The sequence below is a fragment of the Corvus moneduloides genome, chromosome 1 (assembly GCF_009650955.1).
Source record: "Corvus moneduloides isolate bCorMon1 chromosome 1, bCorMon1.pri, whole genome shotgun sequence".
Lineage (NCBI taxonomy): Eukaryota > Metazoa > Chordata > Aves > Passeriformes > Corvidae > Corvus > Corvus moneduloides.
In genome coordinates, this window is record NC_045476.1 from 154,144,721 (window position 1) to 154,159,446 (window position 14,726).

Consider the following 14,726-nt stretch of genomic DNA (forward strand, 5'->3'; position numbering starts at 1 on the left):
ATCACAGCCAGAATATCTGTGCAAGGACGATTGTGAGGGGAAGTACAAGGGGAATTTTGAAGGAGTATGTGGAAATGATAGAGAACATTCAGTGTGATCCATTTTAATGGTCAGCTGGCACAAATCTACAGAAAACCAGGCATCATGGCTTTCACTGTTCTTCTGCTTGTTTATCATTAAAAGGCAGAAGGGAAAAGAAGGAAACAGAAAAGTGAATGTTGGCTCAGAGGCAAATGCTTTGGGGAATGGTGGTGACAATGTTGGTGGTCCCAGGTTAGGGGGAGATAGCACTGGGTCATCCTGACCAAGGCAGAGCCATAAGCCTGTGGGCAGCCCCATCCCTGTTTCACAGAGCTCAGCAAATATGCTCCATTTCCCAGGGAAGCTCATGGAGCTTAAACGCACCCTTGAAAGTCAGCCAGATGCTCTGATGCTTTACCAAGTGTGCAGGAGCATGCCTGGGCTGTGTCAGGGCTGGGAGGAGCAGGGGTGGCAGTGGCTGTGAACACAAACCACCGTGCAGTTATGCAGAGGCATCTGCACTATAACAAATAGTGTCTGCATGGCATCTTCTCCATGGTGTGTTTGGTATTTCACAGCTTGAGTCTCACAAGAGCCTTATCCATGAAGGTGCTGTGTGGAGAATTCACGCATGAAGTGTTTTGGGTATGGGGAATTGCTTCGTGCTGGGTTTTGAATGCATAGAGCTGGAAGCTGCCATCCCTGCTCTTATCCCCAGCTGGAGCTGCTTCCTCTGGCAGTATATCATTTTGAGTTTCCATATGTACAGGAATGGTGTGATCTGTGACAGGCAGAGCGGCAGCACTGTGCTCTGGAGACCTGCAGAGTATTCCTCAGCTGCAAACAGAACCAAGAAGCTGGCAGCTGCTTTCACAGTTTCTCTCATGCCAAGGCTCAAGCAAGAGGAGCAGATACAGGGGCAGCACTCAGATGGTTGTAAAGTGTCTGCTGATGTTGGATGTGTCCAGATGTGACTGCGGTGGGATTTTATTTTGTTAGATCTTCATGTCTTCAGTTCTGGATGCAGTTTATCATTTACAATCTTCACAATAAGCAAACGTGCATTTGAAAAGGATCATTAAAGACCATCCAGTCTGTCCCGCCTGCAGTGGGTAGGGGCATCTTCTACTGGATCTCTAGTTCAGATTCTCCATTTAGAACACTTCACTCTGTGAATCTCCACTTTCTGTCCCGCTCCAGTTTGTAAACACCAGTACCTCTCTCAATCAATTCTAAGAACTACTTGATTGTTAAATCTGAGTTTTCTGCCAAGACTGTAGAAGTATTATGAAACCAGAGACTCTCCAATCAGGAAGAATAGCAAATTGGAATCAATGATTAATAAAAAAAAGCATCTTGTCAAATAGGGAAGTGACCTTTTTTTATCTTTTTTTGATTAATGAAACTCTTTTGACAACTGAACTCCACTTTTTCCCTCTACCCAGTCCTGATGAGTGCAGGTAGATCATAGAAAAACTGGTATAATTTTTCTTCATGCTTGTTCTGACCGATGTTTGCCTCAGATCCTTCAAAACATACATTTTACAGAATTCTTGAATTTGGGAACTTTCAAAACTGCTTCAACATAAAAATTGAGCTTTAGAATGTTTTGATTTGGGTTTTTTTAGTTCTGTAGGGAGTGACATGCACAAGTTGGGACTTAATTAGAACATCAGTGGGGTCACAGAAAGGGATCCTGTTTAAAAGGTATCTGAGGGCTTCTGTGACCTTTGGTAGCTATTTCTGTCAATGTTGAGTGTAAAGTGGTGTTTTAAGGAAACTTCTCTTCTGGAAAAGACTTGATAAGCTTCATAAATCTGCTGTAGTCTCCTGCTGCAGTTGCTTTGAGCCCACCTTTTCTCAAAATACAGACCTCTGGAAGTGTTGATTTGCATTAACTCTTCTTTCTGCCATTACTTTTACAACCAAGGCAGACCCTATAGTTTTATTTAGAAATCACCCATCATTAGTAACCCCAATCATTTAGTAGACATATTTACAAGGTAAGTGACAGTGGGAAGTAATTAAGTTCAATATAAATCACACTCAGTTTCAAATCTGCAGGCTTCAAAATAGTAATTAATAGAATTGCAGCTTCTATAAAAAGATGCAGTATTTATAGCAGTGTCGTCTTCTTTTCCCAGCTAAACACATTGAGTCTAGTGGAGATTAAAATCCCCTGTCCGTTCATCTTATTTGTTCTAAAGTAATTTTCTTCTTGTGGCACACTTCATTGCAAATTACCCACTGCTTTTATTCTTTGTGGGACGATTTTTGACTCTTAAAATGATGACAGGGAGGAGGAAGAGTTTGGCAATATCCAAAATAATGCACATGCCTTGCAAATGCACATGCCTTGAGCTGTGGCTTTCTGCTAAATTTATGTCTTATAGATCAGTGCCTAACAACATGTGCTTTGTTTCACAGGTGTCATGCAGCTGACAGGTCTACTGGTGGAGCTGATGGTCACAGCCAGGGCAGAAATTCATTAAACAAAACAGAGTCAAATAATCGGGGAAGTTTGGAGCTGTTTGCAAGATCTACTGAGCTGGTTGCTCACCCTGTCAAAAGAAGCGACCATCTGGGACAACAACACAGTGCCAGGAGCTGCCATGGCTAGCAAAAGAAAGTCCACAACTCCCTGTATGGTGCGAACTTCTGAAGTCATGGAGCAGGAAGGTGCCGAGGGCGTAGAGACTCCTAAAGACAAGGGGACTGGTGCATCGCAGCAGGACTCCAAAAAAAGTTGGCCTTCAGAAAACTCAGTCAAAGACTGCGAAGTGGTTGAGGCAAAGCCCCCAGCTGAAAATCAGTCTAAGAAACCCCAAGGTGGTTATGAGTGTAAGTATTGCCCTTACTCAACACAAAACTTAAATGAATTTACAGAGCACGTTGACACCCAGCATCCAAATGTCATTCTCAACCCCCTGTATGTCTGTGCTGAATGCAACTTCACAACCAAAAAATATGATTCTTTATCTGACCACAACACAAAATACCACCCGGGAGAGACTAACTTTAAACTGAAATTAATTAAACGCAATAATCAGACTGTTTTAGAGCAGTCCATTGAGACCACCACTAACAATGTCACTGTCACAAGCAGTGGGCTAGAAAATGCAGAGTGTGACGATTCACTACATGGGGGAATTAGTGCGAATAAAGTGCCAGTGATGAAACTGGGAAAGCCTAAAGGGGAGACCAAGAAGGGATCCAAAAAGCCAGAAGAGGGAGTTACAGAAAACCACGTGGATGGCGCTCTCCCCCGCATCATAACTGAAGCCACTGAAGCTATTGCCTGTATAAATGGAGACCTTCTCCACGATGTGTTAGCCCATGTTATGCCCTCTGTACAGCTGCCACCAAATATCAACCTTGTCCCCAAGGTCCCGGTCCCTCTGAACAGTACCAAATACAACTCTGCACTGGACACTAACGCAACCATGATCAACTCCTTTAATAAGTTTCCTTATCCAACACAAGCAGAGTTGTCGTGGTTGACAGCAGCATCAAAACATCCAGAAGAACAAATCCGAATCTGGTTTGCTACGCAACGTTTGAAGCATGGTATAAGTTGGTCTCCTGAAGAAGTGGAGGAAGCAAGAAAGAAGATGTTCAATGGTACTATCCAGGCAGTTCCCCAGACCATCACCGTCCTGCCAGCTCCTTTGGCAACTGCAAAAATGCCACAGCCTATCATCCAGACAGCTTTGCCTTGTCAGATACTGGGCCAGACTGGCCTGGTTTTGACTCCTGTGTCAAATGGTTCAACTGTTTCCTGTTCACCAATTACACTTGCTGTTGCCCCGAACCAGGGGCAGAAGAGGACGATACAGACCTTACCAAGTGCCCCAGAGGCTAAGCGTCCTCATGTAGTTCAGGTGCCTGAGATTCCTGCCAAGTTGACTGCTGTTCCCATGACACCAGCCAGTGAACGGAAGAAGACCAAGGAGCAGATAGCAGAGCTGAAAGCCAGTTTCTTGGCAAGCCAGTTTCCTGATGATGCAGAAGTCTACCGGCTTATAGAGGCAACAGGTCTTTCCAGGAGTGAGATCAAGAAGTGGTTCAGTGACCACAGGTACAGAAGTCAGAGGGGCATTGTGCAAATTCCTGGTGATGCTTTAGGGAAAGATCAAATAGCACCTTCAGCTGGTCGACATGGCCGGTCATTTCACCCATACACAGATTTTACTCCCCAGAGATTCAAAGAGAAAACTCAAGAGCAGCTTAGGGCCCTTGAGGAGAGTTTCTTGAGATGCTCTTTTCCTACCCAAGGAGAATTGGATAGGCTGCGAATGGAGACTAAGCTGAGTCGGAGGGAGATAGATTCATGGTTCTCTGAGCGGAGAAAGATAAGGGACAGCATGGAGCAAGCTGTCTTGGACTCAATGGGATCATACAGAAAAAGTAAGGATCAAGGAACTCCCAATGGTGCAATAAGCCAGGCAGAACTTCTGAGTAGCTCTCAGCTCCCTGGTGCTTTATCTGGGTCCTCTACCACGTTGAAGAAAACACAAGAGCAAATTCATCTACTGAAGAGCACATTTGCAAGGACCCAGTGGCCATCACCGCAGGAGTATGACCAGTTGGCATCTCAGACTGGGCTCACGAGAACTGAAATAGTCCGCTGGTTCAAGGAAAACCGGTCTTCACTAAGAACAGGGTCACTTAAATGGATTGACCAGTACCAGCAGCAGTATGCTGGTGATGGTCATAACAAGCAGAGCCAGAAAAAGAGCTCAAAACATGCTGAGAGTCCAAAGAATGGTAATGAGGTTTCTCGGCAGCATTACCAGGAGCATAAAAAACTGAATGAAGAGAATGGGGGGAAACCAGTGGTGAGAGCAAAAAGAGACTGCGAACCACTGAAAGATTCGTTGTTAGGGAATCAAGCAGAGGGTGTGGACAGGCTGGAGTGCAACAGCCACGATGGCCATGGCAGCGAGGAGAACGAGGAGCCGGCGGAGGTCAACTGGGTGGAGGTGACGGTGGGCGAGGACGACGCTGCCTCGGACTGTACGGACAGCTGGAGCCAAACGGCCCCCGAGGGCCACACAGAGCTGGCAGACTTGGACTCTGAAAGTATATCTGGAGACAATTCCCACGTATAGACAGGTAATGCTGATGGTGCCCTGTTTCTCTGAGCCTGCCTTTGTCTGGGTGTACTTCCAGCATTCTGTAGCCCCTCTTCAGTGTAAATCCCTGGAGCCCATCCCTGCCGGATGCTCGTGCCTGCTGGATGCCTGAACAAAAGGGAGACCCATCATGCTTGTAAATTAAGGCCAGCTGCATGGTAGGGGAGGGGTTAGTGCCATTTGCCTTGTTTCTTGTGTCCTTGTGGGTCAAGTCCTGGATAAGGGAGGTTTTTCTGATTTTTTTTTTTTTTTTTTCTTCCCCTTGGGCAGTAAGCGATTAAACCTTAAAACTTTCTGCCTTTAAACAACATATGTAACCTCTGCAGCACTTTATATAAAAGGTGCTAGCTGAGCCACACGAAGAAATAGTTAAGTAACACTGTTGCTAATATCCCCCTTGCCTGAGAGATCACTGAATAGGGGTTGCGCCTGTTTTTGCATCTCAGGTCCTTCCTTTGCAGCATTCTGCGATATTCAAAACAAAAGCTCACTGGGGGAAGGGCCTAGGACACAGATGCTTCTTTATGCAAAAACAAGCGAAAAAACAAAAGTGGGTGCTGAAGTGCCTCATGCAAATGTGCTTTCTTCCTCTTGCAGGTGAGAACTGTCTCCAGTCTTGCTTTGTTCTGCTTGCTCACACTAGAGGTTTAGGAAATGCCCCAGACTAAGCTGTGTGGGTGTTTAGCAGCTCTTCTTCACAGAATATTGAATTTAAAAGCAAGCTGCGGGGTCTGGCTTTATGGGGGCTTTATATGATCTTTCCCAACGTGAAAGGACTTTTTATTTGGAGATCTAAAACCTGTTTCTGATCACAGTTGCACAGGTGTAACTCTGGAGCAAGGACTGTCAGCATTTCTTGCGTGTTGAATTGAGTTCACTGGAGCCTGTAACGTTTTTCAGTATAAATGAATCTGTCTCTCCTAAACCAGAGGTTCCTTTAGCCAGAACTTTAGAGCTTATCCTACAGAAAGATCAGCATCCTGCATTAAAAATGATAGTGAGAGAACACCTGTTTGAGAAAATTGATAGTTTTCTGACATCTATTAAGTAAAATATACTTTAGCATTTCTTTAAGAAATTAAAAAAAAAAAAATTTAAAAAAGCCAGGACTGATAGAAGTGCCTCCACACTTGTATTTAAGACTTCTGCTTTTACAGCTACCAGTACTTGGATTGAACTACCTGTTGGACAGATGCAGTTTTTGGTATCAAGCCCTGCTGGCTAGCACTCCACTTTCTCTATGTGCAGTACTTGTCCAGAAGTCTCCTGGACATTTTCTCTGATTCGGGGGGAAAAAAAAAAAAAAAATCCTGAAATGACATTATTTTTGACTGTGAATTCTGTTAGCTAATCTTGAGAAACGTTATGACAGTATCTATATAACAAAATATCTTAAAGATTGACTGCAGTGCAAGCCACTGTCCTGCACTATTCTTGAAAAAGTTGGTAATTAGGGATGTGAGGAACAGGTGTTACCTGTGTGTCAAAGGCAGGGATTTAAAGGAAGAAGGATGTGGGAACATCAGCCAGAGGCACGCTGGGGTGCCACTGTTGTGCAGCCACATAAGAAGGGAGAGCCAGGATCTGATCTGCCTTTTAAAGTCAAATGTGTGATGAATAAATGCATTGTGGGATTTTTTTTTTTCCTCAGGGTTGTTATTCCAGATCATTTCCCCCTTCCAGCTACAAATATTGATTCTGAGGAGAGGTAGCAGACCAGGGGCTCAGAGGGGGAATGGGGAGGAAGGCAGGAGTGGGGGGAGTTGCCTGAAACCACTGTTTCTTACAAGCCTCTTACACTATGAAACCAAGCTCTGCAACAGCTCCCTTCCAGGAGCACAGGTTTGGTGCCTGCATTTTTGTGCTTGTGAGCAGTGTCAGGTATGTTGGAGTGAACCTCCTGCCTCTGTGCCCTGGTACAGATGTTGACCATAAAGCTCCAGGGCTCTGGAGGTGCTCAAGTGTTATTAGAGAGGAATTTTTATAAGAACTTTGATCTCAGTTAAACTGTTGCTGAGTGATCCTTTTGATGAGGAGCTTTCTGGTGGCTGTGTGTAAAATACACGTACTGAGAAAAGGTGCACTGGAGCAGGACTTTTGCTGCAAAGAGCGTGCAGTAAGATCAGAGGGCCATTTTGTCCTCTGCTCTTTGCCAGTTTCTCGGTGTGCTGGTCTGGGGACTTGACAAAAGTCTTTTTAATTTTCCCTTATTCTGCCTGTAAGTCTCAGCCCAGAAACGTAGGTGCCCGCTCTCTGGTGCGCACACAGAGGCATTGTCACAGTTGTTGTGACACAGAATTTGGAAGCTTTACATCCCACACTGATGGGTCTCATGGAAAAATCTCAGGTACTTTTTCTAAGCTTTCATTGTGCAGCCAATCTTAGAAATTTTCAGCTAAAACTTTGGTGTTAAATTAACAAGGTGTTATCCTAAGTGACATCCAGGGTATGACTCAAAAGCAGAGACTGCATGACATGACAGAGAGCTTGTTTCTGCCTGTTGTCATAAAAGTGTGATTTTTCCTAGCGTGCTCCTCAGGTACCACATATAAGAGGTGGACTGAACAGCTGACAAGGGACTCCTCTTGGCTCTCACACAGCCACACTTACTGTGTGAGTCTTTCACTGCTGAACCCTACATCGGGCAGAAGTGTGCTCCTTTCATATTCATGGTGTTGCTGTTTTACCAGCTTTATGTAGTCTAAAATGAATGTTTGTTGGTGACTGACCTCCATACGCCTCTTGACTGAAATCATGTGCAGCTTCTGTAAAACCTCAGGTCTTCCAGACCATCTCGGTCACTTTCTTCTCCTACATGTATCTTTAGGAGATTTTGGAACTATTAGAGAGCTATTGCATTATAGCCTAGACAGACCTTATGCCTTAAAAAACTGAGTTTTTCCAAAACTGATCCATGTTTGGCAGATTCTGCTGCTGCTGCAGCAAGAGGGAATTTCACAAGGAACTGGGCTTCTGTGAGAGCAGGATTCATGCCAGGCTCTGCCATCCCAGGACTAAGAGGCTCTGTATCTCTAAGTCTGTATCTGAAGCTTTTGGCAAAATTGGATTTATTCCATAGAGTAGGTCAGGTTTCTTGAACAGTGAGGCTGGGAGATCTGTCCCCATAGGGTACTGCAGCCTTCCAGATGTTGAGTGGCTGCTGTAGGGTGCATTAAAGCCATCTCTGAAAGTGTTCTAGAGACTGTTATGAAGCCTTGTGTCCCTTTTGTAGTGAGGCCCCACTGCTCTGTCAGGAGGGTGCTTTAGCTCCCTTTCCATCAATAGGGAGATTCCTGCCTTCCTGCAGCACAGGTCAAAATTAGGTCTGTTGTCCTCCTTTGTGCAAGCTTGACAAACAGAAACTGGTTCTGAATTAAATACAGGAAACTACAGCTCAGACAGGAGAGCAAGACCAGAGTGTGCCAGTGGTTGGCAGCTACTGCTGGCTTTCTTCAGTGTTGTCTCCCTGTGGGGTTTTCCCAAGATCAGAACTTTTGTTTTCTCTCAGAATGATACTTTTTTCCCCCCATCACCACCTTTCCACAGTAAGCTGTCTTTTTTTAGAGTTATTTCCTGACCTCCTTTTTTTAAGCATGAACCCTGTAAGATGTAGGCACCAAAGTCTGTGGCTCATGGTGGGAACGAGGTAGCTGAACACCCTGTTGCTGGATGGCTGTGACTGCTGCTCTGTGGAGATTTGCCAAAGTAAAACCATGCGTGAAAGTTGCAGAGGCCTGAAGGCAGTCATCCCTTGCATCTGCTGAATGCATGATACTGAGCATCAGAAATAGTCCGGGTCCTTTTGGCATCTCCAGCTCCTTCTGCACTGCTGCGGGAGCTGAGATCACTTGTTTGCCCATGGCCCAGTGCATTCCTCAGTGTCCAAAACCACTAAAAGTGAACAGCACTGGGGTTTCTCACTTTCTGCCCAAGTTCTCACTTCTCTTGAGGTTTAGGGTTTCATTTAAGAAGCTCACTATAGTGTCTGTTACTGGCACTGGGCTCCAAGTCAGCATCCTGAAGTAAGTCAGCATGGGATTGACCAGTGGTTTTTGCAGAATTCAGGTCACCCTTAAACATTCAAGGGAATGAGGCTGAAGTAGGGAGGACATGCTTTTTCCCCTGAAACCAATGAGGTGCATTAGAGACCCAAGCTCTAATATAATGAAGGATTTCAGAGGGAGAAGCAAAACCCAATGCAGCAATTAAAATTTTCCAGTGAGTCAGGAGGAACAGGGGCCTGTGTGGGAAGGTCTCGGGGATAGGGGGAGGACTTTTCCCCTTGATGTTGGTGCAAGCCTATTGCCTTTTCCTGGGCTTGACTGCCTTGCTTTCTGCATTGCAGATGCCAGATAGAGCTCACTGCTTTTGTGGGAAATAACAGACCAGATAGCAACATCCATAAGAGGTGTGAAATAACAAGTCAGCTCAGGTTTCAGTGAGCACTGCTGCAGGGTGGATGAGGAGGATGTTTGTACTTCTTGCACGTTCACACCTCAGTGTGGTAAAACTGAGCATAATCCCTGTCATAGAGCCCTTGCTTTTTCCTGGGAACTGGGGATACGTGTGAAGTGGTGGCTATTTGAAGGCTGGGTATTGAGGGGTCATTTTTTAATCTCTGGTCCACTGTGCATCCTTTATGTAGGTGCAGGAGTCCTAGCAGAACCAGGAAGCTGCTCTGCAGAGCACAAGCACATCCTTTTTCCATTGTCATGTAGTTTGTATAATTTTATAAAATCATGTAAAACAAAAAGTATTATGAGGGGATTAACTGGGGGAGAGAGACCTGAAGTCTTCTTGGCTTTAGCACCGTCTGTCCTGTGGTTGCAAAGTAGTTGCCCCAAACACGTGCATGCATCATCTTTGAGTCAGTGTGAGAATCTGCCTGAGCTAAGGCTGGACCATATATCCCTGTTAGAAATCTGTAGGGGATTATTAACTGGCTGTTAACATGCAGCAAAAATCCAATACCCTACCACATGAGGCTGTGATAAGGATAGGCCTCAGGGTACAGTTAACACAAAACAGTGTTACCATATGTGCAGGGATGTAAACCAGATGCCATCTTAGTTAACAGCTCAAACAGTTCATAGTGCCTTAAAAAATAATATGCTGCTGTTATAATTTTTGCAGGGGTACTCCTCAGCTACACTGTCCTGATGTTGAAGGGGAAATGCTGCCTGAAAATAGAAGAAAACTCTATTTTCCTGCCTGGGTTGAGAGAGTGTGTTGTGACTCCCAAGTCTCAAACTGTGCTTGTGGAGGCACAGTGAGAAATACTCTCATGGAGCATCATCATGGAATTGTTGATAGTGCCAAAGTCCTACTACTGCATTACAAAAGAGAAGAAAGAAAGAGGAAAGGTCCTTGTACATAGGTTTCTCTTAGTTTCTCTCCCACCCACTTTTCCCTGCCCAGCCTCTTCCTCTACTGGAACAGATTTGTACAACATAAAAATTTTGTTAATTTTTTTTAATAGGTGCAAGCTATTCTTGCATATAATGCAATTGAGAAATTTTGGGGTTGGTTGGGGGGAGGGAAGTGTCTTTTGTGGACGAGGGAGAGAAGATTTTTTTTTTTCCTGAAGTGTTCTGAGTTGCAATCTTTTGGAGTTGTCTTGGTGCAGATCAACACCTGAGCCCAGATCCCCACCCTGGTTTACATTTCAGACCAGTTAAATATGTTCTGGAGCGGTGGGGTTTGTTTTTTTGTTTTTTTTCTCTTCTTGCTTTGACTTTTTTGTTTTGTTCTATGGCCACCTGCTACTGGTTGAAGTATTTAAATCTCTGCTTTTCCATGCTCCTACAAGGCAAGTCTTCTCCAGCTCCTGTACTTCACTTTTCACCAGCCAGCCCCAGCTGTGGGTCTCTGAAGATTTGGCTAGAATGCCGTTTTTTGGTTATTGGTTTGGTTTTGGGGGTTTTTTAGCACTTTTTGTTTAAACATGCAGTACAACTCCCAGAGGGGTTGGAGCGAGGAAATTAAGATGCTTCATAATCCAAACTTGTTTGTGTTTCTGTGGCTGGTACAGCGATGGACACCATAACCAGCAGTCTGCCCTCCAGCTTTAGACATTGTAGCGCACAACAGAAGTTTCTTATTAACCCTTGCCACTAAAATTTTTAGGTGACTCCTAGGTTCCTGAGTGCACTTTTTTTCAAATACTGCTAATTTGGATTTGCATGGGGGTGTCTGTGCACATGTGAGGAGGGAACAGAGGGAGAGCAGGAGCCTGGGTGCAAGAGCCGTCCAGTGCGTTCCTCTGCCGCGCTGGGTTTGGAAAACTTGCCCACCTTTCAGTACGCTGCACAAATAGGATGCCAGGGAGTTTGCATAAATCCAACTTTTCTAACTTGTTGCTCATTTGTTGTAACTCAATAAAACAAAGGCTAAAAATTTTGGTAACCTTTTTCTCAACTCCTTTATTTTACTTTAAAACAAAAAAATCAAAAAAAAAAAAAAAAACCAACCAAACTCAGCCCAAATTTTGTGCATAGGAGCTTGATTCTTTAGAGGTGTGATGAGGGGTTTAACTAGTTTTGCAATATTTGGCTTGGCAAATACTAACCAGATTAAAGTGAACTCAGTGAGTATTGATGTTTATACCACCATATCAGTCAGCTCTTTCCTGCAGGCGGGATTTAGATAGTGCCTGGGAATGAGCCTTTGGGGAACACCTTTTATTTTGATTGCAGTTACAAACTGAATGAAACCACCCCAGTGACTCACCCATATGTAGTTATTTTTATTAATCATCGGCACAACATATAAGTGTAGAGGGAGGTTTGCAGTGGGTGGCAATAAGTGCCTTTCCTTACAATAAAGTTGTCTGGTTCATTGCTGAAGAGGAGTGAGTGGATGGGGCAGCACTTTGCTTACTGCATTTGTGTGTCACGAGGCAACAGCAAAAGGTGGGAAAGTGACATCAGCTCCTCCCTGGGCAAAGGCTGCCAGACAGGGAGTATGGACATATCCTGTCACACACGGCTCAGATGTTCATCTGCAGGGCAGAGGCAGGTGCCTGTGTAGTCATGGATGCACAGTTCAGGGGACCAAAAAGAAAATGCATCTGAAGAGGCTTGTCCAGAACTCCGAAGTTGTAACTGAAACTAATTGACACTTTTGTTCACATTGCTTATACGAAAGGGTGGTAATATTTTAATTGCCCTTAAGTTTGTAACAGCCACTTGAAGGCTTAATATTCTGCATCTCTCCTGTCTGATGTGTGTCGTACATCTGTGTGTTTGGAGCACTGACCTACTTCTCTTAACTAGCAGTGCTCCCAGGAAGCTCAGCAAGAGGTTTAGGAAGAACAAGACCCTCCTGGGTTTTTCTGTATTTGTACATCCCAGATACGGTGGGATTAGGGCACAGGACTGGGGCTCTTTAAGATCTCTGCGATTCAAATAAAACAATAGCAGTGGCCCTGCAGTCTGTCATCATGCAGATAATAAGGCTGAAGCTGTCCCCCAGCAAACAGCCTGGCCAAGGACTGGCACGGCCTTTGCCAGCATGGGCAGCCTGGCAGCACTGAGGGGGTTTCTGCAGGCAGGCTGTGGTGTGGGACCAAACCTTCAGACCCCAGGAAAGCCGAGCCCAGGACCTCTTTTGTGTGAGCTTAAAGCAACCCAGGTCCCCACAGCGGTTGCTTTAGTGTGGCTGCCGGAATGGGTTCAGGAGCTGGCCATTGGAAGCAGGCTTTGTTTTTAATTGATACAGACGCAGTGACTGCGTTTCTAGGAGAGTCCAAGCGGCGAGGGACAATCGGGACATTGTTTGTGCACGGCAGCCATTAGGGACGGCGTGGCCTTGGGGTTTCGTTGCACACGATGAAAACAGGCTGCTGACACGGAGTTTCCTCCCACACAGCCCTGCATCCCCGGAGCCTGCCGCTGGCACCACGGCGAGCAGGGCCTGTCCTGGCAAAGTCCTGCAGCGAGGAGGCGGCTCAGGACAGCCTCTCCTGGGCAGGGTCCCCCAGCACCAGCAGTCCCTGCCGCTCAGGTGTTGACTGATGTTTTTCACAATGCATTTTAACCTAAGTGTTGACATTTTCTAATCATTAGAAATGTAGTTAAACACAAAAAATAAATCAGATTTTTAAACTTGTGAAACACTTTTTTAAAACTGTGGCTTGTAGAAAAATCCGTGGCTGGGAAGTCGGTAACGAATTAGGTGGCCTCTACTTTTTTGTCTGATTTTTGCTGACAAGAGGATGGATTTTCATTATATGCACACATTACTTCTCCTGCTTGGTCCATAAGATGCTGGGAAGCTCTTTGCTGGTCTTAGAGATCCGGGGACTCCAAGTAAACAATTTAGACAGGTCAGACAGAAGCCTTATTAAATGTGAATTGTGAGAGACCACAGACAACAGACAAGAGCATCACAGAATAGTTTGGATCACAAGGAGCCTTTAAAGATCATGTCATTCAACACCACTGCACTAGGCAGGGACATCTTTCACTAGATCAGGTGGCTCAAAGCCCCATTTAACCAAGCCTTGGGAATTTCTGAGGCAGCAGCTTAAGCAACTATAAACTCCAGTCTACACGATTCAGTTCAGTTTTCTCAAATACTGGATTTTTTTAAGGAAGAAAAGAAAAAAAAAGCTCTTCACTTTTCAATCACAATTCTGCAGCGGCACCATTTCTAACCACGAATCTCCAATTTTGACCTTTGGGAATTTCATTTAATGTGTCACTTTGAAAGTCAGCCAGTGAGTGGTGCAAGAAACCTGCATCTGCAAGGTGAAACTCAGCAGTTGCAGGGATCACTCTAGGAAGAAGGCGTGTCCCAGCACCACGTGGACCAGTACAAACTGGAAGGAAAGTGCTGGGTTATACAAGAAATCTGAGTGATCATGAGCATAAATGATAATTATGTGATGATAATTTAAAAATCTAGAGAAATACACAGGTAAAGTGGCAACCAAGATAAGTAATATTTATGCACTATATTTGCCGTCAGCAGAAATTTAACCACTTAAGCATTCCTTGTCTTCTTGCAGCCCGCAGATATTCTTAGGTAGCAAAAAGACTCATTCTGAAACCTTACCAGCTTATGGAAGGAGGAAAAGAATAAATTTCAGAAGAACATAAGGCAACATTGTAGGAAGCCCATTTGGCATCTTGTTCGCAAGGAAAAAGCACACCGGTGATGGAAAGGAACTTTTTTACTGTCTGCTGGGAAAAAGAGAGACCTGAGAAGGAAATCTTCTGTACTCATTTGGTCAGAGACTAATGGAAAGCAGATATGAATGGGGCCTGTGGCTCTCAAGTAACACTGAAAATATTCATAATACAGCAGGAAAAGTGAATGCATGTGGGATACGCAGTGAAGGAATGAAAAAGCAGCATAAAAAGCACCAGGCAGGGTTTCTCGGTGTTATGCAGTTGAACCATATCCCAATCAGATTATTGCAAGCTCTGGTGAGGACAGAGGTAAGAGCTGAGTGACCAGGTAATTGTCAGAGCAAATCACACAGCATGTCTTGAGCACAGCAAGCAAAAGCAGGGGGTCTTTGGTTTTCTTACTTCCCTCAAACTGATGCACAAAAATGGTAGTTCC

General features: G+C 44.8%; 1 protein-coding gene across 10 annotated transcripts in view; it reads left to right on the plus strand.

Annotated features, from left to right (window-relative positions):
* ZHX2 (zinc fingers and homeoboxes 2) overlaps window positions 1-11,561 on the plus strand; it is a 75,562-nt gene extending 64,001 nt beyond the window's left edge. For 9 of the 10 annotated variants that reach the window (XM_032132522.1, XM_032132564.1, XM_032132541.1 and 6 more), the window contains 2 exons: window positions 2,449-5,136; window positions 10,290-11,561. In XM_032132522.1, coding sequence (XP_031988413.1) covers window positions 2,634-5,132 — 2,499 coding nt within the window. In that variant the 5' untranslated portion in view covers window positions 2,449-2,633 and the 3' untranslated portion in view covers window positions 5,133-5,136; window positions 10,290-11,561. Of the gene's footprint in view, window positions 1-2,448; window positions 5,137-5,617; window positions 5,754-10,289 lie in introns of all 10 variants that reach the window. The other variant, XR_004244305.1, reaches the window with a different exon arrangement.
* Window positions 11,562-14,726: the final 3,165 nt, after the last annotated feature.